This window comes from Hemiscyllium ocellatum, chromosome 5 (assembly GCF_020745735.1).
Source record: "Hemiscyllium ocellatum isolate sHemOce1 chromosome 5, sHemOce1.pat.X.cur, whole genome shotgun sequence".
Taxonomy (NCBI): Eukaryota; Metazoa; Chordata; class Chondrichthyes; order Orectolobiformes; family Hemiscylliidae; genus Hemiscyllium; species Hemiscyllium ocellatum.
In genome coordinates this window covers 87,022,700-87,049,721 of record NC_083405.1, presented here as the reverse complement: position 1 = coordinate 87,049,721, position 27,022 = coordinate 87,022,700, and the positions used below count along the sequence as shown (strand labels likewise).

The 27,022-nt window shown below is 39.1% G+C and overlaps 1 protein-coding gene across 1 annotated transcript in view; it reads right to left on the bottom strand.

The window, feature by feature from the left end:
• Nucleotides 1-27,022, bottom strand: part of nmt2 (N-myristoyltransferase 2) — a 52,090-nt gene that overhangs the window by 9,044 nt on the left and 16,024 nt on the right. Inside the window, exons 3-10 of the mRNA XM_060824945.1 lie at nucleotides 22,950-23,094; nucleotides 13,312-13,430; nucleotides 8,929-9,020; nucleotides 8,715-8,831; nucleotides 5,575-5,745; nucleotides 4,865-4,973; nucleotides 4,238-4,408; nucleotides 126-293 (exon numbers count right to left, since the gene is read on the bottom strand). Of these exons, the coding sequence (XP_060680928.1) occupies nucleotides 126-293; nucleotides 4,238-4,408; nucleotides 4,865-4,973; nucleotides 5,575-5,745; nucleotides 8,715-8,831; nucleotides 8,929-9,020; nucleotides 13,312-13,430; nucleotides 22,950-23,094 (1,092 nt within the window). The remainder of the gene's footprint in view (nucleotides 1-125; nucleotides 294-4,237; nucleotides 4,409-4,864; nucleotides 4,974-5,574; nucleotides 5,746-8,714; nucleotides 8,832-8,928; nucleotides 9,021-13,311; nucleotides 13,431-22,949; nucleotides 23,095-27,022) is intronic.

The following is a 27,022-nucleotide window of genomic DNA, read 5'->3' as shown; positions in this document are numbered from 1 at the left end:
TAAACCTAACAATTGCGTTCAAAACATCTTTGTAACTTAGTTAATCATGAATGATTTTATGATGCTTTAGCTATTATGTGTACACTGTTTACACTTCAAGAGATGATATAACAGAAAAAAATTACCGATTTTGCAATTATTAGTGCATCATTCATAAGATCAATTAATGGGGTTTCGGTGTGAACGTTATAAAAGGAATAGGCAGCCTTAAGATTCTTGTGGACGGGATGATGCATAACTGTGGAAGGTAAAGTGTAGAAGCTCACAAAGTCTGTCAGCTCGCCATTAGCACCCTGAAAGAAAATAAATAGTTGTTTAAGAAGGCCAATTGTCAAAATGTTAAAAATCAAAGTAGTTTGAACCAAATGTAGGCTCTAACATACAAACTATGGTGTATTCTAATTCAAAACTCATTCTACAATTAAGTAATTTGTTTAATTTCACTTCAACTATACTGTATTATTTGGAAGGCATATACAAGTCTTAGTTCAGCCCTTGTTCCAGTGAAACTCAATTTAGTAAGTTCAGTGTCTCTTTACAAATTAGTGTGCATAAGGCATGAAATCATTGTGAACATTTCTTGGAACCTCTTCTAAAGCATCTCAATCTTTATTAAGGTAGGGACACCCCATATTCCAGAATTAGCCTCACCATTGAGTATACGATGTCAGAACAACTCGTTTGAATTTAGTCCCAATGACCTCCTGCACCTGCCTTATTTGACTGGACACTGTCAATCGCATAACAGATAGCTGTAAAACTAATTAATCCAACCCTTTCAAATTCAGGCATCCAAAAACCATACTACCTCTTCGTAGTACAGTACCTAATGCCTCCAGGATTTTCATCACTGCTATTTTATTTAGTAGTTGCTTCCATACAATGAACACTTTGCATGAACGATTTCCTGACGTCACCCACAAGTAATCTTTCACTAATCTTAACATCATGAACAAGAGTTAACAAGTATAAAAAAGAGAAGCACATAAATGCAGACAAAAGATCAAATACCCAGCCTTACCAACATTGTTAAGATCTATTACCTACATTTCTAAAAACATATTCTACATTCACTTTTTAAAAGACTGAAAATATTCATATCTAAAACTTAATTGAACAATAGTGTGAAGCAATTTGTAGAAGGGTAGATAACAGGTTATCTGCAGACCTCACTTTTTACTCGACTGATTAAAGATTAAGCCAGCTTCACTTCTATGGGAGTACCATTAGCATAGAAATGTAAAGCAGCATGGGAACCGGGCATGAACATATAATGCTGCCACATAGACAGGCAATTTGATGAAGAAATCTGTTAAGAAACTAAGATATTTAAAGAAACATGACCATTTGCTCATGTTTCCTGGACAATGAATCACTTTGATTCTCAATTCCTAATTAGCTATTAGCAGGGAGAGGGAAGGAAACTTGCTCAATAAGCTTAAACGCCTTTATGGTGCTTGAAAGGTAATGCTAATAGACAACACAGCTGGTCAGTTACTTGCTGGACAGCATGCAGAGATTTGAAATATGGAAAATAGTATTAACATTTAAACATTAACTTCCAAAATTTTCATGATACTGGATTCTACATTCTCAGGCTGTAATCAGCTACACATGCTACGGTGTTTTTTTTTAAAAGCTAACTTCACTTTTAAAAATAAACTTTTTAATTTTCCCTTAAACTTCTCTATTCTGTCACCAGAATCGGTTGGGATAAAGTGAGAAAGATAGAGCGTCTGAATTGTAATTGATAGCAATAGGCGAGGAGTGTTTTCCAATAATCTATTCTTTACATAATTAATTCATGAACTGAATAAAATAATGGAGTGTTTACTTTTTGAAGTTTGCAAATATCAAGTTATGAGCGACACTAAGGAGGAAAGACGGGGCAGAAAGTTACACAGGACTAGACAGATAGTTATTTTAATCCATCCTTTTCGATACAGCAATAGGGTACTTGAACCAGGAGGTAGGGACACCATCACCATGCCAAGAGACACTAGGACTAGACAGGTGAAGTCAGTGGGCAAACAGAGTTCAAATGTTTGCAAAGTAATTTGGGAGAGCAAATACACAAATCATGAAAAGTCAGCAAACAGGTACAAAGGTACTCAGGGTTAATGGAATTATCTCAATGAGTGTGGAATATAAAAAGGAATAAGTCATTTTGCAGTTGTGTAGAACCTCTGTCAGATTTCATTTGACAGGAAAGATGAACTGATCTTGTTGAAAGTGTGCAATGTACATTCAAAAGAATAGGTTCTAAGGGTTAAATTATGCAGCAGGTTCTGACTGCCAACCTCCGAATTGTCATAAAAGCAAATTATTGCAGATGCTGGAAAATCTCAGCAGGTCTAGCAGCATCTGTAAGGAGAGAAAAGAGCTGACGCTTCGAGTCTAACTGACCCTTTGTCAAAGCTACAATGGGTCAGTTAGACTCAAAATGTCAGCTCTTTTCTCTCCTTACAGATGCTGCCAGACGTGCTGAGATTTTCCAGCATTTTCTCTTTTGGCTCCTAATTGTCATATTGCAAACAGGAGGCATTTTTCATTTCAGTAGTGCATTTCATCCACTGAAGTGAGGGATCAATCAGGTCCCCAACTGCACCAGGCAACTAGCTCAGTTATCTTGCCCACCTCCTGATAATTTGTCACTAGCTGACAAAGATTATCCAAATATCTTGAATTCGTTTCTTAGTCACACTACTGTAGTGTTCAAGATGAAGCAATATGATTGACTCTTAATTGCTCTCTGAAATGGTGTAGCAAGTCACTCAGTTGTGTCAACTTTTACAAACTCTAAAGAAAGAAATGGACCCAGACAGACCCTGGCATTGACAGGAAATAATAATGCAAATCACAGTTCCACTGAATCTGCCAAATCCTTTTTACCAACATCTGAGTGAAAACACAAAAATTAGGACAGCTGTTCCAAAGACTAGTCAAACAACAGTCACATTCTCAGAATCATAACTTCCAAACAAAAACCAAAAAATTTAAAAGACCCAGTACAACCCATGGACAAAACCAACCTCATCTATAAAATTCCATGCAAGGACTGCCACAAACATTACGTAGGACAAACAGGAAGAAAGTTAGCCACCAGGATACATGAACACCAGCTAGCCACAAAAAGACACGACCCCCTCTCCCTCATAGCCCTACACACAGATGTAAAAAAACACCATTTTGACTAGGACAACACATCTATCCTGGGACAGGCTAAGCAAAGACATGCCAGAGAATTCCTAGAGGCCTGGCATTCCAACCACAACGCCATAGATCTAGATGCCAACTATCAACCCCTCAGAAAACGAACAGAAAATGACATCACCACAAATCCCAGGAACCCCATCCAGGAGAAAGATATAAAAAGAAAGCAGGAGACAACAGCTTCGTTTCACTTGGAGGTCGCCACTGATGATGTTACCTAGTCAGGTAATGAAACGTTTGGATATCAAACCTACAGCTCAGCGAGCAAACCCTATTCCAGATACTATCACCACAATCCTGTACAACAGGCAGGGCTTAATTATGAGTGCATTCCTCCCATCACTGTGTAAAACTAGTAGGATGGTGAAAAACAGCAAATTCTCGAACAAGAATATTCTACATTTTGTATCAAATGTTTTTAAAATATGTTGCCATGAGTGTATTCCTTTGTTAAAAGGTGTTCAGCAACATAGCTTCCTTTTCTGCCAGTATCCTCAGCATGAATTCAAGCAGTGCCTAAATTTTTGTAACAAATCAAACTCTGAATAAATTCTTTTATGAATCTATAATAATCTATACCGGTGAAGCACAATAGGACAAGATATTCTTTATTATAAGTATATAACATACAAGTTTTTAAAACAAAGTACCCAATTCAACAAAAAAATTCTGATTCACTTTTAGAAACTTTTTCTTAAAAGAAACCCTGAAAAACAAAAAAAAACTGTCAATACTGGAAATCTGAAACAAAAACAGAAATTTGCAAACACTCAGTAGGTTTGGCAATAGCTATGGAGAGAAAACAGAGTTAATGCTTTAGGTCCAATTATCTTTCCTTACCCCTTAAAGAAAATGATTGATCCTTGGATTAAATTTCATATAAGGCTTTTGATCGACATGACTATTTTTCTTGGTTGGTTTAGCTGACTGTCAAGGAATGGAGGAGTAAATGAAAAGTTTATCCTATTTTGTTTTCAAAACAGAACGTCACTACACATGCAGACAAACAATACAATTGCATTACCTCTACCACATAAGTATCAATAATGTTTTCACGGGGCAACAACCAGTGGACTACTTCTTCCTCATTCATCACTGGAGCAAGCTCAAATTGCTTCAGGTAATTGAAGAGCAGCTCTTGTACTCTTTTCATGTCCTTTTGCTCCATTGGCCTCAAACCTGTTGTCTTGGGAGTCTAGCAGAAAAGAAATAATAGAATTGTCATTGTGATACACAGATTTTGGTATTGCTACTTCTACCCAAAATGCTGCATGGCTTCCCTTCATACCATGAAACTTATTTAAACCCAAAGCTGTAGCAAAATGAGCATAGCCATCAAATGACAACTAGCATACTGTTAATATTTAGTTTCAAAACTAACTTTCCAACAACTACGCCACTGCATATGCTTTATAAGGTAATTAGTTCAGTGACAAGGAATTATTCTACACAATAGTTTGACAAAACAAATACTGCAGTATAAAATACAATTTAAATGACAAGTTACCAAGTATTGCAGATCTGAAATTGGTCTAATTTTCCTCTCACTGAAATAAATACCTTAGAAAGGGGCATTAAGTACTAAATTAGAAAAGGGTTTCATTATTTCCACAGTATCTATTTTAGGAAGGATGTGGTTTGTGGTGCTTACATCTGGTAACCTGTACAGCTTCATTGTTCTCTGTAAAGTCATGTTTCTGCTGAGATGAGAGAACTTCACTTCTACCAGCTTTCTAGGGTTTAGAGATCGATGCCAATACCTTTGAATATAACAGCAGTATTAAACATAAATAATATTCATTAGTAGCTTAGCATCAATGCAATGGATCACAAACTTCCAAGAACATTAACGGCAAACTAAATACAGCCTGGAAGAATTATAGGATCAGTTTTTCTAATTAAGTTTAAAACCTGATCACATCCTGAGTGGAGAGAGCAGTAAATCAAAGAATCATCAAAGAATTCCTTTAACATGGAAGCAGGCCATTCCACCCATCAAGTCCACACTGACCATCCAAACAGCATCTGATCCAGCCTCACTATATCCCTCTCTCTCACACCAATTAACATCTGTACTTAAAAACAAATTGGTCTATTCACATCTTGTCTGTTTGTGGGACTAATGGTAAGGAATGGATGAATTTGTCTACATAGCGACTGCTACATTTTAGAAAGTTATTCACTTCTAATTGCTTTGACGTTAAATCCAGTATTACTAAAATACTGAAAATAAAATCAATGACTTGTATACAGACAAAAAAGTTTAACAACAATCATTGTATTAGCTCTAATAAATATGCTGATGTATCACTTATTATTAATTTATGAAGTGTAATTTTTTCAACAAGAATAGCATACTACCTGCATGTCGCTACAGGTTTTGGAAGAACCACTCCTGCTGTGTACACTGCTTGAAAGATCCCTTCCAAATTCACTCTTCGTGTAATTTCACGGATTAAAACTGGAGCAACACGTTTTGACCGCAGCTTCTTGTGCACACAAAGAAAATTAATTTCAACCATCTTCTTCTCGCTGACAGAAATAATTAGAAAACACTAAATTACGCATCTAACATAAAAATAAAGTAATAGGAAACAGACCCATAAATATTCTTAGTGCCTTCATCACTGTTATGATTAATATTTGAATAAAAGTTTCAGCATACAATATTCATTTTTATTTCACCATGCTTGACTATATTCCTCAGGGGAAATACTCAGTGTGGTACCATAATATATAATAAAATGGATACAGCAGCATAGGAGGCTATTCAGTCCATCATACCTGTGCTAGTTTACTGAAAGACCAACTGAGTTAGTCCCATTCTCCTGCCTTTTCCCCATATGACAGTAAATGTTTTCTCTTCAGACAATTACCCAGTTCTCTTTTGAAAGACATGATTAAATCTATTTTCACTACATTCAGACAATGCAACACAGATCTTCAACTGCACATTGAGGAACAAAAATTTTCTTCACGACATCATTGGTTTTTTTCAAACCAATCTCCCTAGATTAGTGTCCTATGTTCTCAATTCTCCAGCCAATGGAAACAGTTTCTTTCTACCTATTCTCTCCACACTGCATGATTCCAAACACTTCTATCAAATAGTCCATCAAGCTTCTCTTTTCCAATGAGAATAACCCCAGTTAATCCTAATCTATCCATGCAACTAAAGTTTCTCTTCCCTTGAACCACTCTTATGAATCTTGTTTGTACACTCTTGAATGTCTTAATGTCATTCATAAAGTATAGTGCTTAAAACTTGACTTAGTACTCCAGCCGAAACTGAGTCAATGCTTTATACAGGTTTATCTTAACTTTTTTGCTTTCTCTCCTATGCCCCCATTTATAATCCCCATTATCCTGGACAGTTTGTGAACCACTCAACCTGCCATGTCACCTTCAACAATGTGAACCTGCATATCCTGAAGACCCTCTGCTCCTGCACCCTGAGAACTTTACCCTTTGTTATATATTGCCTCTTCATGTTCTTCCAATCAAAGTGCAGTCACTCCAATCACTCCACATTTCTCTGCATTAAGTTTTTTCTTGCCACTCAGCCAATTTCATGTCAATGTTGCTCCTGTTCCTCTTACACCACAAAATTCAAAATTTTCTCACAAGTCAGTTATGTGGTACTTCACTAAATATCTTTATGACATCCATGTATTCCAGACAACCATATTACCCCATCCATCCTCTATTACTTTATTAAAAATTAATTAGTTTAATATGATTTGATCTTAATAAGTCTATGCTGGCTTTCCTTATTTAATTCTGAATTCGTCCATTTGACTGTTAATTTTGTCCTGATATATCATTTCTAAAACATTCCTCAGTAGCAGATGACTTATCGTTACACTGTTTTCACTGTGCCCTCGCTGGTTGAACTGGGAAAGATGGGTAAAATAGACAGTGCTGGAGGGTGCTGGGTAGCATGAAAGGGTGGAGGATTGACATGGGACTAGGTGGGAGGGGAGGTAGCATGGGAAGGGCAGATGCAAGGGAAGCATGAAATTGGGAAGACAGGGATGATATGAAAGATGATGGATATAGCAACAGAGGGATTAGATGGGAGCAGTTTTATTGTACTGTCATAATAAGGATACCTCACTTCAAAATGATTTGCAGGTGTCGACTAGTAAAAATAGGACTAATGAATGCACGGAATTAAAACATTCACTTCATGCTTTTTTCCAGGAAAATGGAAATCACTGCACATCTCAACATAAATACCAACTAGACAACTGTACTGCCAATGAAAACTAATTCATAGGTATTGCAAAGCTTAGCATTGTAATCAAAAAACAATTATTCTTTCCACTGAATTAAAATGACCTACATGACTTATAACTTATTTAAAATGCATTCATGTGTTGCATACTGGCAATTGTAAGATAATAACGTTGTTGCTAGTAGCAACAATATGGTTACAGTTGCCATGTTAGCCAAACTGCAAAATGTGACCTAATGTAATAAAGCTGTTCAACATTAACAAGCAATTTTAAAATTGTTATTCATACACATTTTTTTAAAAACCCAGCCTACTACATGAAGATTGAAATGAAGTTTGGCAAGGTGATTATTTTATGTGTGACCCCAAGTCCAGGTATGCTCAAGTGATGTTGGTATTTAATTGCATTTAGAAACAATATTGTAAGAAAATGTAGTTCATTTATTAATGAAGGACTTTTGTCAGCTGGGTGAATGCTGTCACAAACTGACAATGCCCTGAATTTGGTACAAAGCTGCACTGAAGCATTAGGAATACAGTAATTAAAATCATAATACTAAGATTACAAGAAATAGGAACACGAACAGGCCAATCATAGCATCAAACCTGCTCCACACTCAATAAGATTGCAGCCTTACCACCACTTTCTTGCCTTTACTGAATAGCTCTCATCAATTGAAAATCTACTAACTCAGACCTGAACATATTCCATGGCCTCAGCTCCACTGCTCTCAAAGGAAGAGAATTCTAAAGAATGGTAACGCTCTAAAAGATGAAATCCCTCCACCTCTGAGAATCAGCATCTTTAAATTGTGCCCCTAGTTTTAGATTCCCTAACCAGGGCAACGATTCTCTCTTATGCCCCTCAGAATCTTATATTTCAAATAAAATCATCTCTAATTGTATAAAATGCAAATGAATTTAGGCCCAACCTCTCTGCATAAGATTATCCCTTTATCCCATGGATCAGCCCAATGAATCTTGTCTGAACTGCTTCCAAAGCAAATATACATCTGTCCTTAAGAAAGACCAGATGGGATCCCACAAATACCCTGTACAGCATAGCAAGACATCCTTACTTTTGTAATCCATCCTTTTTGCAATTAAAGTCAAATTTCCAATGCCAAACAGAGCTTGACAGCAAGCTAATTGCAGCAGATTGACGTGAGCAGCACTATCAGAGCTCACACATGTGAAAACAGACATGATAATCAGTGAAACAATTTGAAGACATTTGAAACAAATAAAATAAAGGAGAACCTACGTTTCATAAATACGAATATTGGCAGGAATTGCACTAATGAATCCTACTAATTTTCTATTTGAAGATACACGAACTCCACAGTGCCACTGTGGTAACCAGCCTGGAGGACGAAGTGCCCTGAAAGAACATGCAACTTTTAGATTAACAATCCCAATCAATATCAAATTAAAATAAAATTTCCAAAAGGCATCAGTAACTAGAATTGTGTACTCACCACTGCAAAAACTGAGGAGAGTAATCAAATCTAAACATATTGTCATCATCCTCCACATAATTTTCATTTAGCAATGTATATAATTCTTTCAGCTGAAAGCAAGAACATTCCAGTAAAGCTCAGTTCCAAAAAAAATTATTTATGCTTCATGTCAGTAACCAGGTGTTCAATTTTAGATTAGATTAGATTACACTACAGATTCTGTGAAACATTTTAACACCCAATAACTCTAACACTGGTCAGAAATTGTACGGCAAGTTCAGATTTTATTTAAAACATGAAATGAAATAATATTTCCTAGAATAAAAATCAAAATGTAGACTTGGTGTGACCTTATAATAAGTCAATTGCAGTTACTGTACAAACGAGAGAAATGGGCACCTAATCGGCTTTTAATAGCAGATTACTGATATCTCAAACTGACATTTTAAAATTGGCAATCCAGCCATCGATCTATTGCTCTAAGCTAACCTGTATACCTGCAAGTTTATTTCCTTAAAGTAGCCATCCAATTTTCTTTCTGAAATCATTGATTGCCTCTGCTTACGACAGCAAGTCCCTAGTCATTATCAGTATCACTTAATTTTGTTAGCAGTACGATCGCAGTCAAACACCAGAACCACCACATCTTAAATTTTGTTGGAACCCAGTAAAGTATTTTGAAGGGAGTTACTGTTGTAATATCGGGAAATGCAGCAGTGCAATTGGTTTATAATAAATTCCACAAACAGTAATGAGTTTAATGATCAAATCAACTTCATTAGTTGTAGCAGATGAAGGACAAAATTGGACAGTTCCAATCTTATTCAGGACGGCCACAATATATAGGCTATGAAGTTTCTTGAAATAATTTTACGAACAACTTTTAGGTACTACTATATACAATTCTAAACGTATGCTGCAAATTGGATCCAACTTCACCTATATAGAGTTATAGAGATGTACAGCACGAAAACAGACCCTTTGGTTCAACTCTCCCATGCCAGATATCCCAACCCAATCTAGTACCACCTGCCAGCACCCAGCCCATATCCCTCTAAACCGTTCCTATTCATATACCCATCCAGATGCCTTTTAAATGTTGCAATTGTACTAGTCTCCACCACTTCCTCTGGCAGATCATTCTATACACGTACCAGCCTCTGCATGAAACAGTTGTCCCTTAGGTCTCTTTTCCATCTTTCCCCCCTCACCCTAAACCTATGCACTCTAGTTCTGGACTCCCCATCCCATGGAAAAGACTTTGTCTGTTTATCCTTTCCATGCCCCTCATGATTTAATAAACCTCTATAAGGTCACCCCTCAGCCTCCAATGCTCTAGGGAAAACAGCCCTAGCCTAATCAACCTCTCCCTGTAGCTCAAATTCTCCAACCCTGGCAACATCCTTGTAAATCTTTTCTGAACCCTTTCAAGTTTCACAACATCCTTCCAATAGGAAGGAGACCAAAACCACATGCAATATTTCAACAGTCCTGTACATTCAACCAATGTCCTGTACAGCCGCAACATGACCTCCCAACTCCTGTACTCAATACTCTGACTTATAAAGGAAAGCATATAAAATGCCTTCTTCGCTATCCTTTCTACCTGCGACTCCACTTTCAAGGAGCTATGAACCTGCACTCCGAGGTCTTTTTGTTCAGCAACACTCCTGATGTTGTTACCATTAACTGTATAAGTGCTGCTAAGATTTGCTTTCCTAAAATTCAGCACCTCACATTTATCTAAATTTTTTTTTAAAGATATTTTTATTAGAAATTTAATATTTTGACAGATTTACAAAAATAAACAGAACTTTCAAGCACAAACATTAATATAAAAATAGATCTTAAATATATAATCATCAAAATTCAAAGGAATGATACTAAAGAAGAAAGAAAAACAATGAAACTCAGTTAACTACTAATCTAATCCACAATTATCCAGAGTGTATAGTTGAGTCACTTACATCCTTCAAACAAGAGAAAATGTTCTCTAATACACTCATAACAGTATAATAAAAAGGAAACTATTTCCAAACAATAAGAACAAAAAAAAAACATGTTTGAATGGAGATCCTCCCCCTTATTCTCAGGGGGCCTTACTTCCTTTCTAAAGGTCCACCATATCCTCTCCCAAACAGTGTCCCACCCTTGACCCGGGCGCTCCTTAATAGGATTTAGATATAATACCGAGCTAGAGTTAACAGTGAGCGCCCCACCCCCACCCCTCCCCACCCATACCTGAGTATATCTGATAGCATCAATGCCACGTACAAACACACATAACTATAAAATTACAACTCCAACAATTTACAGTTAAGTATAATAACATAAAATAGCAAGGGAAGACAACCCTGCTCCCAGAAGCAAAAGTAAAGTAAAGTATCCACTTCTCCCCACGGAGTGTGGAAGAGGCAAGCCAACATAAATTGTCTCTTACGATTTATTTAAACGAGTCTAAAAGTTCCTTAGCCTCTTCTGGTGATCTAAAATTATACTCGGATCCTTCGTGGTTAAAGCATAACGTCGCTGGGTAGCGTAAGGTGTATTGAATATTTAAGTTCCTTAGACATTTCTTCACCTCATCAAACGCCTTCCTCCTTCGTGCCAAAGCCGGGGAGAAGTCCTGAAATAACATAATCTTGGATCCTTCATGAATCATAGCTTTAGGATCCTTTCCAAGATTTCTGGTGGCATCCAGGAGTATCTGCCTCTCCCTATAACTCTGCAGCCGGAACAGGACCGGGCGTGGGCGCTGGTTTGGGCCAGATCCGCGTACTGCGACCCGGTAGGCCCACTCCACCCTTACCCGGTCAGTTTCAGCCCCCAGGTTTAAAAGCTGGGGCAGCCATCGCTCCAGAAATACTGCTAATTGTCCTTTCCCTTCTTGTTCAGGGAGGCCCAGAAGACGGATATTCTTTCTCCGATTTCTATTATCCAGGTCATCCATGTAGATTTCAAAGGCCCGGACTCTCTGCTCCAGAGCTCGCACCTGTTCTGCAGCTGTTTGTGCTGCAGCCTCGGAGGTCGTGGCCTTTAGCTCCGCCCCTTCACTCGGCCCTGTAATTCCTCGAGAGCCTGGCTGTGTTTCTGTAACTTTTCTTCGAATGCATTCCATCTCTGTCTGGATTCTGCGATGAAATTGACGAGTGTCGTTTCCAGCCTGGCAATCATCTCTTCAAGGCCTGTTTTTACATCAGCTGCAGCCGGAGGAGGAGAGGAGGGTGGGGGAGGGGTCTTTGTTTTCTGAGAGCTGCGGGATCCCTTTGGTTTACTCATTATCCACTTAATATTAAACTGCTTAAATATAATAGTAAGCAGCTAATTAAGGTTAGAAAATTTTTTTGGGTGGTTTGGTAAGTGTGGTGGGGGTGAGTAACTCACTTTACCCAGGTTTTGGGAAGAGCACTGTAAACTCAGACTTGCTGAGTCGCCGCCATCTTGGATCTCCACATTTATCTAAATTAAACACCATCTGCCAGTTCTCAGCCCATTGGCCCATCTGATCAAGATCCTGTTGTAATCTGAGATAACCTTCTTCACTGTCCACTACACCTCTAATTATGGTGTCATCAGCAAACTTACTAACTATACCTCTTATGCTCACATCCAAATCATTTATTTAAATGATGAAAAGTAGTGGACCTAGCACCGATTCTTGTGGCACTCCAATGGTCACAGCCCTCCATTCTGGAAAAACAACCCTCCACCGCCATCCTCTGTTTTTTTTTACCTTTGAGCCAGTTCTGTATCCAAATGACTAGTTCTCCTTGTATTCCATGAGATCTATAACCTTGCCAACCAGTCTCCCCTGGGTAACCTTGTTGAACGCATTACTGAAGTGCATATACATCACATCCACCAATTTAACAAGGGTTGGATTTTAATTTCCTATATCAATTACCCCCAAGACAGCTTCAATTTAGTGGAGGGCTCTCATTTTCTGGCATGTAAGTTGAATTTCTCAAAATCATGAGCAGGAAACTTGGGGTTCTTGTGGTGTAGTGGTAGTGCCCCTACATCTGAGCCAGGAAGCCTGGATTCAAGTACCAACAGCTCTTGAGGAATGTCATTACATCTTTGTACAGGTTGTTGAAGAAATATCTGAACAAGGTTTTTCCAGGCAGAAAGAAAGGACTTTCCTCTTAACAAACTGGAATGGATTCAGATTGTGTTCAATACTTCCTCCAAGACTAGCTCACTACAATTCCAAGCCCCACTCCCCTCCCAGCTAATGTAATTTCCCACATTGCCCTGTTTCCTCAGCTGGGAACAAGGAAAGGGGAGGATAATGTACAAATAATATGGAAACTGAACTTTTGTTAAAAAGTTATATTTATAAGAAAAATAGAACAAACTAGCAGTTATTTTGTACAAATGTAAAATATTTGAATTACAAACCTCTTCAGAACTGCCCATATCCAGAGTATCCCACATGAAGCCCTGAGGCAATGAATATGGCTCTTGACGGATATTCTCTTTATCTGGTTCAATAGAACCATGAGTTGTCACAACCTCATCTGCAGGGACCAAAACAGAGAACTCTCTTTTATAAATTCACTGCAGACATAAAGTACCAGTAATGCAATGTAGATGCTAACATAGTTCAATCATGTTTAGATAGAGGAGACAGACTAGGTCAACAATTTTTCTGACTAGTTGTAAAATCATAAAATTAAATTGAAATGTTACTTGGTACAAATATCCCAATCAATTAGCTTTGAAACTTATTCTCCTTTAAATATAAACAATGCAAACTTGTGGGATCTGCAAAATTTCCCAAACTGTTTATGCTTTTTTATTTCCAATTGAAAAACTGAGACACTCAAGTGCCATTTTCTCCTTGCGCCACCTTCCATCTTGCTCCGTACTAAAACTGGCACCCTAAATCAAACAAGTAAATCACATTAGTAACTGTGTCAGTCTACAATGCTGCAACCACGGGAGTTATTCCATTAACCTAAGCAGTCAATGTGCAGACACAATTTTATTGGAAGTCCAGAAGAATGAGAAGTCAATTCTGCCACTGTTTTCCTCGTACACACACAATTTCATGAAATTAAGTAATTTAAATTTAGAATCTCATGGAGTTACACAGTCATAGACATAGCCCACCATAACTATGCTGACCAACAAACACAAAACTACAATTCCATTTACTTGCTCTTGGTCCATAGCCCACTAAGCCCTGGTATTTTAAGTGCTCACCCAGATGCTTCTCAAAATGTTCCGAGAGCACCTGCCTCCACCTTCTCAGGTAGCATGTTCCATATAGTTGCACTCTCTGAATGAAGGTTTTTCTTTCCCTCAGATCTCCCCTAAACCACTTGATCCTCACCTTAAGCTTATGCCCTCTGGTCTTAGACACACTTGCCATGGGTAAGAGATTCTCACAATCTACTCTGAGATACACAAAATTGTGAGCGGCACAGACAAATCAGATCCGTCCTCAGCCTCCACTTCTCCAAAGAAACCAAATTCAACCTATTTAGTCTGTCATCATAACTGAGGCTTTCCATCCCAGAGCACATCCTGTGAATTGTCTTTGCAACTTCTCCAGTGCAATCACGTCCTTATGATAGTGTAGTGACCAGATGTGCACAATATTCCATCTGTTGCATGACCAATGTTTTATAAAGTTGTACCAAGACTTCCTTACTCCTATATTCTATGCTGCAGCTCAGGGAGGTAAGCATCCCATATGCCTTCTTCACCACCCTGCCTACCTAGGCCGACAGCTTCAGGGTTCTATGTACTTGCACACCAATGTCCTTTGTTTCTCTCTTGGTACGTTTATCTTTCACTTATTAGACATCCCAAGGTGATGATCTCGCACTTATCACAATTGAATTTCCTCTGCCCAATTTATTAGCTGATCAATATCACACTGTAGCCTGAGACCATGTTGCTCACTATCAACGCCACCATAAATTTGTGTGTCATCTGCACACTTACTAATTATACCTTCTATGTTTACGTCCAAGTCGTTGCCTTGAATCACATGGACCATATGGACCATCCTACCTTTTGGTCCATCCTTCCACGTAGGACCTTATCAAAAGAAGTTTACTACTATTCGTCTACTATTTATAAATCTTGCAGAATTATAAGTAGCTATTTATATTTGCAATACTACATTGCTCATGAAGCTGTGGGGAACTGAACATAGAAATTGACACATAAATTCACCAAGTATTTAGACAAATATATCTTACTTTACTGAACTGCATGCATTAATATTAAATCATAATAAAATAACTTCAATATTGTCATACTTTAAAATGTAAGGATCAAATAAACAATGTAAAAATGCTGATAAACCATTCCCTGAAAGCCAAAACATACAAAATTCTAGTGAATAAAGAAGACCAAGTATTAAGCTGCATTAACAGTAGCACTGCACTATATTCAATTCTAAGTGAGTTAGAATAGTGACAAGTTTTATTTTTGCTGTTTTACCTACTCTTAAAAAATATTAACGAAATGTACGTGTTGCTGGTGAGCTACCTTCTTAAACTGCTACAGTTCATGGCAGGGTTTATGGTGGCAAGGTATATTCACAATGCCGTCAGGGAGGGAGTTCCACGATTTTGACCCAGTGACAGTGAACAAAGAGTGAGACAGTTCCAAGTCAGTTAGTAAAAGTGGCTTGGAGGGTACCTGAGGGGTAGTGCGGCCTCCATGCAACTGTTGCCTTTGTCAATCGATGTGGCCAAGGTTTCTGGTTTAGAAGGCACTGCCAAAGGTGTTTGATTAGTTGGTGCAGTCCACCTTGCAGATAGTGTACAATGCTGCTCCTGTGGTATCTGTGGTGAAGGCAGTAGATATTGAAAGTTTTGGATAGGGTGTCAATCAAGTGGGTTGCTTTGTCCTGGGTGATGTCCTTTATTTTGAATGCTGTGGGAGCTGCACCCATCCAGGCAAGTGGATAACATTCTGTGAACTCCTGTTTTGAGTCTCTAAGATATTGGACAGGCATAGGGAAGATAGAAAGTGACTTATTTGCTGAAGAATTCCTACCTTCCAACTTGCTCTTGACAGCACAGTGTTTAGATGTCTGGTCTAGTTCAGTTTCTGATCAATTCTAACATCCAAGATTTTGATGGTGAGGGATTTACTGATGGAAATGCCTTTGAATGTCAATTGGGGATGGTTAGATTCTCTCTTTTTGGAGATGGTCATGTCTGGTACTTGCTTTACATGAATCTTACTTGCCACTTCTGAGCACAAGCCTGAATTTTATTCAGGTTTTTACAGCACATGAACACAATGCTTCGGAATCTGAGCTGTTGTGAATGATGCTGAACACTGTGTTAACATTAGTGACCATTCTACCTCCTGACCTTGTCGGTGGGAAGTTCTTTGATGAAGCTGAAAATAACTGAGCCTAGGAACTCATGCAGTGAAGTCCTGGGATTGAGACGAATGATCTCCAATAACCATGACCATCTTCTTTGTGCTTGGTATAACTCCACAATGAGTGGAGACATTTCTCTCCAATTCTCACTGACTCCAGTTTTGCAAGGATCCTTGGTGCCATACTCAACTGCAGTCACTTTTACCTCACCTCTTGAGAGTTCAACTGTTTGCCTATGTTTGGATCAAGATTAGTGAGTTTTAAGAAGATCTGTAGGTCAGGTTGAGGTTCTGTATGGAGGTTTGCTCGCTGTGCTGGAGGGTTCATTTTCAGATGTTTCGTCACCATATTAGATAACCTCTTCATTGAGCCTCAGGATGACGCACTGATGATTCCTGCTTTCTATTTATGTGTTTGGATTTATTTGGGTTGGTGATGCCATTTCCTACGGTGAAATCATTTCCTGTTCTTTTTCTCAGGGGGTGGTAAATGGGATCCAACTCAATGCGTTTGTTAATAGAGTTCTGGTTGGAATGCCATGCTTCTAGGGATTCTTGTCTCTTACATCCAGATAAGGAAGGACACCACTTCGAGTGGGACAACACATCCATCCTAGGACAAGCCGAACAGCGACACAGATGAGAATTCCTGGAAGCATGGTATTCCAATCGGAACTTTATCAACAAATCCCATTTCTGAGAAAAAGAACAGGAAATTACATTACCAACCCAAAGAAACCCAAACATATAAATAAAAAGCAGGAATCATCAGCAGTGATTCGTCTGGAAGCTCACTGAAGATGTCACCTAGTATGGTGATGAAACGTCTGAAAATGAACGTTCTTGGATCAAGACTATAATAAGTTCAGGAATAAATAGGCACTCAATGAACCAAATAAAGCAGCAATTACTAAACAAGTTCTCCTTCCTATCAGTGGAAATAAATTGATGGGGTGGTAACTGGTAACTGGATTTGTCCTGCTCATCTGTGTCATGGCATACTTGAACAAATTTCCATATTGCCAAGTAATGCTGATGCTGCAGCTATACTGGAACACTGTCAAGGCTACGAGTCTTTGCAGTATCCAATGCCTTCAGCAGCTTCCCAATCTCACAGGGAGTGACTAAAGGCATCCTAGGGACCTCAGGTAAAGGTTATGGTGAATCATTCATTTGTCAATTCTGGTTGAAGATCATTGCAAATGCCTCATTCTTGTCTAGTGCATCATGGTGCTTGGGTTCCCCTTTTGCTGAGGATAATGATACCAGTGCAATCTCCTTCTCCTGTTAGTCATTTGACTTCTGTTATGCCTCAGTGAGGTTATATGCTGAAATCACGTCCCACTATTCAGGGAGTCGTCACGAAAGTTAACAATCAGAAAAAGTACGTAGAATCCCTAAATTTATGTTTTTTGTTTTGAATTCAAATACAGAGCCTTAAGCTTTGTGCTTTTGTTGTTTTTGTAACATCTAGTTATCTGATTTGCTCTTGGATCTATATTCTCTGTCCATTCCTGTCATTGTCGGTTTGTCATTTCCCACATTGATTCCTTTCCCTGTGGCCTTCCCCTCAACTTCTCAAATTTGGGCTCTTGCTCCCATGAATTAGCCTGCTCTACTTCTCTAATTATGTTGTTCACAAGAATACCAGTCCCAACTGTCCTTCAACTCCATCATACTATAGCTTTTGACATACAACCTGTACTACCGTTCTTAGTGAGTTTTTAATTATTTATTTAGCTATCAGTTAATTATGTTGCATTTTATGTATTTATCAACTGTAATGCCAACATATCTCCCATGTTAAAAACTTGATAACAGGCTTAAACTAATAAACAATGTTCACTTCTAATGAAACAAGCATCTGATTTTTGATTTGAGCTTCCTGCCTGTGATAAGGTTATGATTAGGCTGCACATCCTCCCTTTCCAATACCAGCCAATAAAAATAGAGACTGTGTGATGCGTTTTTTTTTGACTCAACAAGAACTAACGATAAGTAACTTTTTTAGAATCCTTCTCTGTAATGTTGACTGCAGGACAATCTTCCCATATCTGAGCTGTGATGTTTGAATTTTTGGAATTCCCTTCCTCACAAGGCAGTGAATGTAAAATCTTTAATTTTTTTTAAGCAGTGGTAGATACACTTGATTCTCAAAGAGATAAAAGATTATTGATGGTATGCAGGAATGTCGAGTGGAGGTTAAAATCAGATCAGCCATTGAATGGTCGAGCAGGCTCGACTGGCAGAGTTGAATATCCTGTTGGTTTGTTCATATGTAAGTCCCCCTTCCACATACACACCCACACAAAATATCCTTATGAATGGAGGGAAGGAACAGGAAGGCAATTCAGTGGTTTCTGTTTACAAGGTCACTGAGATGATTCTTGCACTGGTCAGAATGCTGCTTTGCAATCTTCCCTTCCTTGAAGCTTTCACTGGTTTGCAGGCAACATAGGGGACTATTTCATATTTACAAAATGTAATTATAAGAGAAGCTATTAATTAAAATAACTTTTACTGCAGCGAACAGAGGGAACTAGTGGAGGTCTGATGGCTTCTCTCTATATTATTCATAGTTTCAAGCTGTTCAATTAGCTGAAAACCAATCACACAGTTGTTGGCAGAAGGCCTGAAATCATTGCTATTGGTGACTAGTCTGTAGATGAATCAGCTTTCTGTTGCCACACAAAGCTTCATTTTTATACAACCGTTTGGCTTCAGCTCAACAACAGACAACACTTCAATTTAAATGATCCTTGCAATGAGTCTCAGGCTATTTGCTTTCAAAACATGCAGCAATCTACCATTAATCCTTGGTTTTTAAAACGGTTCTTTTCTTACTTCAGTCCACAATTAAAAATATAGAAAAACAAAGACAAGATCTTTATGCCATCCACCATATTAATGGTTGGCAGGACATTTTTATTCACTCATGGGATGTGGGGATTGATGGCTAGCCAGTATTTATTGCTTGTCCCCAGTTGTCCTTGAGAGTGTGGTGGTGAGCTACCTTCTTAAACCGCTACAGTCCATGTGATAAAGGCAAGTGGGAAGTGTTCCATCACACTCTTGCCTTGTGCCTTGTAGATGGTGGACAGACTTGGGAGAGTCAGGTTGTAAGTTGCTCACCACAGTATTCTTAACCTCTGACCTAATCTTGCAGCCACTGTATTTAATATCACAAGTCCAGTTGAGTTTCTGGCCAATGGTAACCCCCAAGATGTTGATAGTGGAGGTTTCAGCAAATATAACACCCGTCAAGGACAGTAGTCAAACTGTCTCTTATTGGAGATGACCTGGCATTTGTGTGGCGAGAATGTTATTTGCCACTTGTCAGCCAAGCAGCTTTGATTTGATCTTCTGGTTTTGAGAACACTAAGCTTACTTATCACATGCTGCTTCTGTTATTTGGTTTGTAAGTGGCTCCATGCTGTAGCATTTTTAGATCCAGTGTTCCTCCTGGCATGTCCTCCAGCATTCTTCATTCAGCCATACTGTTCTCTGGCTTGACAGCAATAATAGAGAAGATTTGCCAGGTCATGCAGCATTCAACTGCTTCATTCAATTCTGTTACTATTGACTGCTCAAAGCACCCCATGGATGTCTGGTGATCAGTTGCTAAACCGTTTAAAATCTATCCTATTTAGCAGCTTTTTTAAAAATGTATTTGTGACATGATGCCATGAGGCTTCATGGGATCCAGAGACAATGAGGAGGATTTTAGAGTAGATTAGATTAGATTACCTACAACGTGGAAACAGGTCCTTCGGCCCAACAAGTCCACACCGACCCTCCGAAGAGCAAACAACCCAGACCCATTCCCCTACATTTACCCCTTCACCTAACACTATGGGCAATTTAGCATGGCCAATTCACCTAATCTGCACATTTTTGGACTGTGGAAGGAAACCGGAGCACCCGGAGGGCACCCACATAGATACGGGGAGAATGTGCAAACTCCACACAGACGGTCGCCTGAGGCGGGAATTGAACCTGGGTCTCTGGCGCTGTGAGGCAGCAGTGCTAATCACTGTGCCACCATGCCACCTGGGGGCTGCTCCCCCCACCAAATATAAGCCTTTATTCTGCCACCTTTGGTAAATTTATCCTAGTGGTAGGACATATGAGGATTATAGTGGCAGTGTTTGGGATACTCACTGCACAAGCTATCTTTGTAAAAATAACTATGTTACGTTGTTGCTTAACTTGTCCGTGGGACACTCCCCCACTGTTATCATAAGCTCCCAGATGTTACCTAAGAGGGTTTTGCATGATTGACATGATTGGAGTTGCCATGGACAATGCTGCGTATCCAACATAGTAAGATTTCCTCAGTGGTTGGATACAACTGAGTGGCTTGCTGGGCCATTTCAGAGAACATTCAAGAGTCAAATATATTGCTAAAAGTCTGGAATCACACACAGGCCCCAGGAGATAAGGATGGCATACATCCTTCCCTAAAGGTCATCAGAAACAGTGAGTTCCTTATACAGCTATAGTTATAGAATCTTCATTAGATTTCAATAATTTCAGTTTGCACGGTTGACATTAGAACATAGAACATAGAGAAGTACAGCATGGAACAGGCCCTTTGGCCCACAATGTTATGCCGAGGTTTAATCCTGATGTAAAATAAAATAACTCAAAATAGCTTAACCTATGCACCCCTCAACTCACTGCTATCCATGTGCATGTCTAGCAGTCGCTTAAATGTCCCTAATGGCTCTGCTTTCACCACCACCGCTGGCAACGCATTCCATGCATTCACAACTCTCTGTGTAAAGAACCTACCTCTGACATCCCCTTTACACCTTTCTCCTAATATCTTAAAACTATGACCCCTCGTACCAGTCCATCCTGCCCTGGGGAAAAGTCTCTGGCTATTGACTCTATCCATTCCTCTCATTATCTTGTTTACCTCAACTGTTGTACATGTTATGGAGGTGCCGATGATGGACTAGGGTGGGTAAGGTCAGAAGTCACATGACACCAGGTTATAGTCCAACAGGTTTATTTGCATTCACAAGCTATCAAAGTGCTGCTCCTTTGTCAGGTGAAATTTCACTTTACCTGATGAAGGAGCAGCTCTCTGAAAGCTTGTGATTTCAAATAAACCTGTTGGACTCTAAGCTAGTGTCATGTGATTTCTAATATCGTTGTAGATAGTGCATGAGGATATGCAGAAATTACAATGTAAATTAAACAGAGTGATTCCTGGAATGAAGAATACAATTACAGTTATGAGGAGAATCTTGAAATACTGGTGCTATTTCTACTGATGCACAGAAGACTAAGTGTATGAATTGTTTTAATATATTGAACAGAGAAGGAGAAATTGTGATGAAGGCAATCAATTTAGAATTGTCAATATGAAAATGAGAAAAGCTTAAGGAAAAGTTATGTTGCTTAAACAGGCCATTGGATGCTTTGCCATAGGACATGACTGAGGCAGTATCCATTGTAAGAAAATAAGTATTTAAAAGGAAAATATATGATATGGGAATAGTACTGGGCTCTCTTTGTACTAAAATTTCTGGAGAAACAATAGCACACAGACTAAACAAGTTAAAAATCACAACACCAGGTTATAGTCCAACAGGTTTAATTGAAAGCACACTAGTTTTCGGAATGCTGCTCCTTCATCAGGTGGTTGTGGGGGACACTACCACCTGATGAAGGGGCAACATGCCGAAAGCTAGTGTGCTTTCAATTAAACCTATTGGACTATAACCTGGTGTTGTGTGATTTTTAACTTTGTACACTCCAGTCCAACACTGGCATCGCCAAATCAAGACTAAACAAGTTGGCATAGTTGCTTTCCTACCTTGCAAACATCAATGGTCGTATAACAAATTTGAGATTTGATTGAAAGATTGAATGTAGTGATCAGAACTGAAACATTAGTTGAAAATAAAACGTTGTTTATCAAATTGACATCAGAGAATTTTCTTTTGCTATTATTGGACTTGGAATCTATTGCTATTCAGTTAATGTTCAATGATTTTGTTTTGTTTCCCTAAATTAGGAGCTTTTCCCCTCATTAAACTATTTTAATATAAAAATATAAAAAATTACATAAAAACCTGTTTCTACATCTTAAAAAAGATTATAGTGACAAGCAATATTTGACCAATGTCATTTTTTTTCAAATGATTGTTATTTTGATGCCATTCTTTTCTAAAATCATTGTCAATATCTGAGCATTTTCACCAACACGAACATTTACTGCCCAAATCTAATTGAAGATGGAAATAATGGAGTAGCTTGCCATGTCAATTTAGAGTTAGTTAAGAGTCAACCACATCAATGAGAGATTGAAATTACACATAGGCCAAAAGAGGAAAGTTTTCTTCTCTAAGATACTTTAGCAAACCAACTAGTCTCTTACAAGAATCCAACTTTGCTTCACTTTTACTGGAGCTAGTTAATTTTAAAATCAACTTTTTAAAACCTGAGTTCAGATTCTCAAATAGTCATGATGGATTTTGAATTTTTCTCTGAATTATGTATCAAGGAACCTCATGTCATTAACAACTTGCCTTCAGCAACAAAATACAGGAGTCACTTAGGAATCCTTCCTTTACTACAAGGGCTCCTATGCTGAAGTAATATCCCTCACAACAACTGAAGACTTCTATATGTACATGTACTGTGGTCAGTCAGAATATTGTTAAACGTACTAAGTTTGGGTACCGGTTGGGTGTCCCAGAAGTGGTATCTGTGTTGACTGGCCTCCTCCAGACTCTTGCCAGGGCCTTGGCATGCTGTAAGCAATTCCATTGCTCTTTGAATGTCCTGAAGCTTTTGCATTGGAACGGAGGGATTCTAATGAGAAAGAACATCAGTTTTAAAAAAAACAGATGTTTTTTAAAAAAGAAGTCCAGCATTTTGGACATTTTCCTACATTAATGGCACTATAGAACTATGGCAACACCATGGTAACTTGTTATCTAAACAAACATTCACTCTACTAATTTTGTCTTTGTTAACGCAATTGTGCATACATTTCATGCTATCTGCAAACTTACAAATACTTACACTAATGTCATAATTTAAATCATTGGTGAAAATAAACAGCAATGGAGTCAACATAGACGAGTACAGAATCCACTTTGACCAGACCTCATTCAGATCCACCTTCATAATGGGAAATTACTTAATGGCCCAAATAATCTAGGAGGTTAAACTTTTAATTTCTACCTGCAATAGATGCTCCTACTCAAAACAGAAATATAATTCTACAATTAACCTTGGCAACACTGGACAGCAGGGGAAGGAGACATTCTCCTGTTCTGTTTGAACTAAAAGTTTTCTCTATTCCCATTCTTCACTAAAGTGTACTTCAGAGGCAGGGTGATGTAATGGTCAAGTTTTAACGATGTAACCTCCCTCTGCCAACCCTGGTAGAAATTACATGGAGAAAATCTGTAAAACTGAGAACTTTTCTTACAGCGTGCTCATCTATGTATATTTCAGCAGCCGTGGTAAGAGAGAATACTGGGGATGCTAGTAGCTTTATATTTTAAAACTTCAGAATTAACTTGCTTACATGAAGCTACTACAATACCAAAACCAGAAATAGGGTCCTATAGAAATGATATAGTGCTGAAAAACATTTTATGGTTTCAACAGAAAATCACCAGTGCATAAATCCAAGTCTATAACTGACTGAACAATGTGCCTAAAATATTCCTATCTGTGTTGCTAATGCACAAACTTGTCACATAATTTGGAGCAAATGCCAATGTTAATGTTTCTTCACCTTAAACATACACTTTCTCCATCATTAGTCTGTCATAGTTGCCATATGTTTTAGGAGATGTGCTGCAGCAACCACCAAGATTTCTCCAAAGGTAGCTTTCAAACATGCAAGCTCTATCACCAAGAAGAAAAAAGGATTTGAGGTGCATGGTAACATCATCAACAAGTTCCTCTTCGAGCTGTATTCCATTCTGAGTTTTACGTGGAGCTACCAGGATTGGACTGGGGTGGACAAAGTTAAAAATCACTCAACATCAGATTACAGTCCAACAGGTTTATGTGGAAGTACAAGCTTTTGGTGCATTGCTCCTTCATCAGGTAACTAGTGAGGTACCCTTCATAAGACACAGAATTTACAGCAAAAGATCAAAATGTCATACAACTGATGTGATGTATCGAACACACCTGGAATGCTGTTAAGTCTTTAATCACTTAGAATGGGTTGCAGGTTTTGATTCATTAATATTTTAATCCCAGAGCTTCTTTCAAGTCACATTCCTTAGGTAACTTAAGATTTTATAAAAATGGTGATATCTCAGCCCAGACAGTGCATTAAAGCTGTGAGGTTAGAGTCTGTGTGTATTCCAACCTTGAGTCAGACTGGTTCTATTTATAAAGTAGGAATTTATAAAATGTCACCTGGATTGACTGCCTGCGGACTGTGTGCTTTTTGAACAAAATACAATGAATCTCCAAATACAAATCTGCAAATGCATAATTTACACCATAGACATGCGTGTGTGTGCATGCTTGTGAGGCAGAGGGAGAGTCAGAGAGTATGTGAGTGTGTGTGTGTGTGTAGCATGAGAGTGTGTACATGCACATGTGATGGAGTATTCTTGTGAGAGAGGAGAGAATGCATGCGAGTGCATGTGTGTGGCATGAGAGTACATGCATGCGCGTGCGACAGAGTATATGCCTGTGACAGGGTGTGTGCTTGAGTGTGGGAGTGTGTGTCTCAGAGAGAGAGTCTGCATGAGTGTGGGTGTGACCGTGTGTAGGAGTGCATGTGTATGTGTACTTATGTGTGTGTGCATAGTACAGTGGGGTCACCTGCAGTGTGACATGAACCCAAGATTCTGGGTGAGGCCGTCCTCATGGGTACCGAATTTGGCTATCAGCCTCTACTCAGCAACTCTGCGTTGTTGCCTATCCCAAAGTCCACCTTGGAGGATGGTCAGCCAAAGGTCCAAAGCCAAATGTCCTTGACCACTGAATTGGTCCTTGACTGGAGGGAACATCCCTCTCTGGTGATAGTTGTGTGGTGTCCATTCATCCATTGTTGGAGCATCTGCTTGGTCTTGCCAAGGTACCATGCCTCAGGGCATCCTTGCCTGCAGCGTATGACATAGACAACTTTGGCTGGTTCTGACATGCCACAGTGAGATACTGTAATGACCTCCTTAGGAAGCAGACAAGGGATAAGACCAATAGGGTACCCTTCATTGTCCTGTACTTCCGAGGAGCGGAGAAACTTCTCCATCTTCTTCACAGCTTCAACACATTATTGATAAGGAAGAGCATCTCGCCAAGATCTTTCCAACACCTCTACTTCTCGCCTTTAAAACAACTGTCAAATCTTAAACTGACCACTGCTTGCAGCAAACTGCCCAGCCTTCAGGACATCAACCATAACACGATACAACCACTGCAAGATGTGTCAGTGTCGACAATGGATACAACCATTACAAGTGTGGACACCACCTACCATGTGCGTCGCAGGTACTCATGTGACTCAGGCAATGTTGTTCGCAGCCAAGTTCAGTACCCATGAGGACGGCCTCAACTGGGATCTTGGGTTCATGTCACACTACAGGTGATTCCACTATAATATATTCTCACAAACTCCTATACACAATCACACTCACGTGGACCCACTCTCATACACATGCACTCTCAGACATACATGCATACACACACCCCCGCCACTGGCATATACTCCTCACCTACGTGCACACATTCTATCAAGCATGCACACACTCACACATTCTCTCCCTCTCATGCACACACGCAGGCACACATACACGTTTTTGCGATTTTTGAGAAGATTTGTAGCTCAGGTTTTAAGTTTGCTCATTAAGCTGAAAACAAACTTGCCAGCTTAGCGAACAAACTTACAACACAAACATATAAGTCTATGAGGTGAATGTGCATTTGCAGATACATTCTATTTTGTTCAGCAAGCACACAATCTGTAAACAGTCAGTTCATGTGACATTTTATAATTCTTAATTTGGAAATAGAAGCAGTCTGACTCAAGGTTGGAATACAGACAGACTCTAAACTCACTGTGTGAGTTGAGATTCACCGTTTTTATAAAACCTTAAGTTATCTCGGATATGTGACTTGAAAGAACTTCTGGGATTTACATTTTATTGAATCAAAACCTGCAACCCTTTCTAAGTGGTTAAAGACTAAACAGCATTCTAGGTGTGTTTAGTACATCGCATCAGTTGTAACACATTTTGATTTTTTTACTATAAATTCTGTGTCCTATGATTCTGCCCAGCTGGCTATCTGACGAAGGAGCAGTGCTCCAAAAGCTTTACTTCCATAAGTTGGACTATAACCTGGTGCTGTGTGATTTTTAATTCTGACTATTGCCATTGTTTCACTGTCATCAGACTGAAATCTTGGATGTCTCTGTCTAATTTGTGGGCGGCACGGTGGCACAGCGGTTAGCACTGCTGCCTCACAGCGCTTGGGACCTGGGTTCAATTCCCGACTCAGGCGACAGACTGTGTGGAGTTTGCACGTTCTCCCCATGTCTGCGTGGGTTTCCTCCGGGTGCTCCGGTTTCCTCCCACAGTCACAAAGATGTGCGGGTTAGGTGAATTGGCCATTCTAAATTGCCCGTAGTGTTAGGTAAGGGGTATATGTAGGGGTAGGGGTGGGTTGCGCTTCGGCGGGTCGGTGTGGACTTGTTGGGCCGAAGGGCCTGTTTCCACACTGTAAGTAATCTAATCTAATCTACTAGCAGTGTGGTGTACCT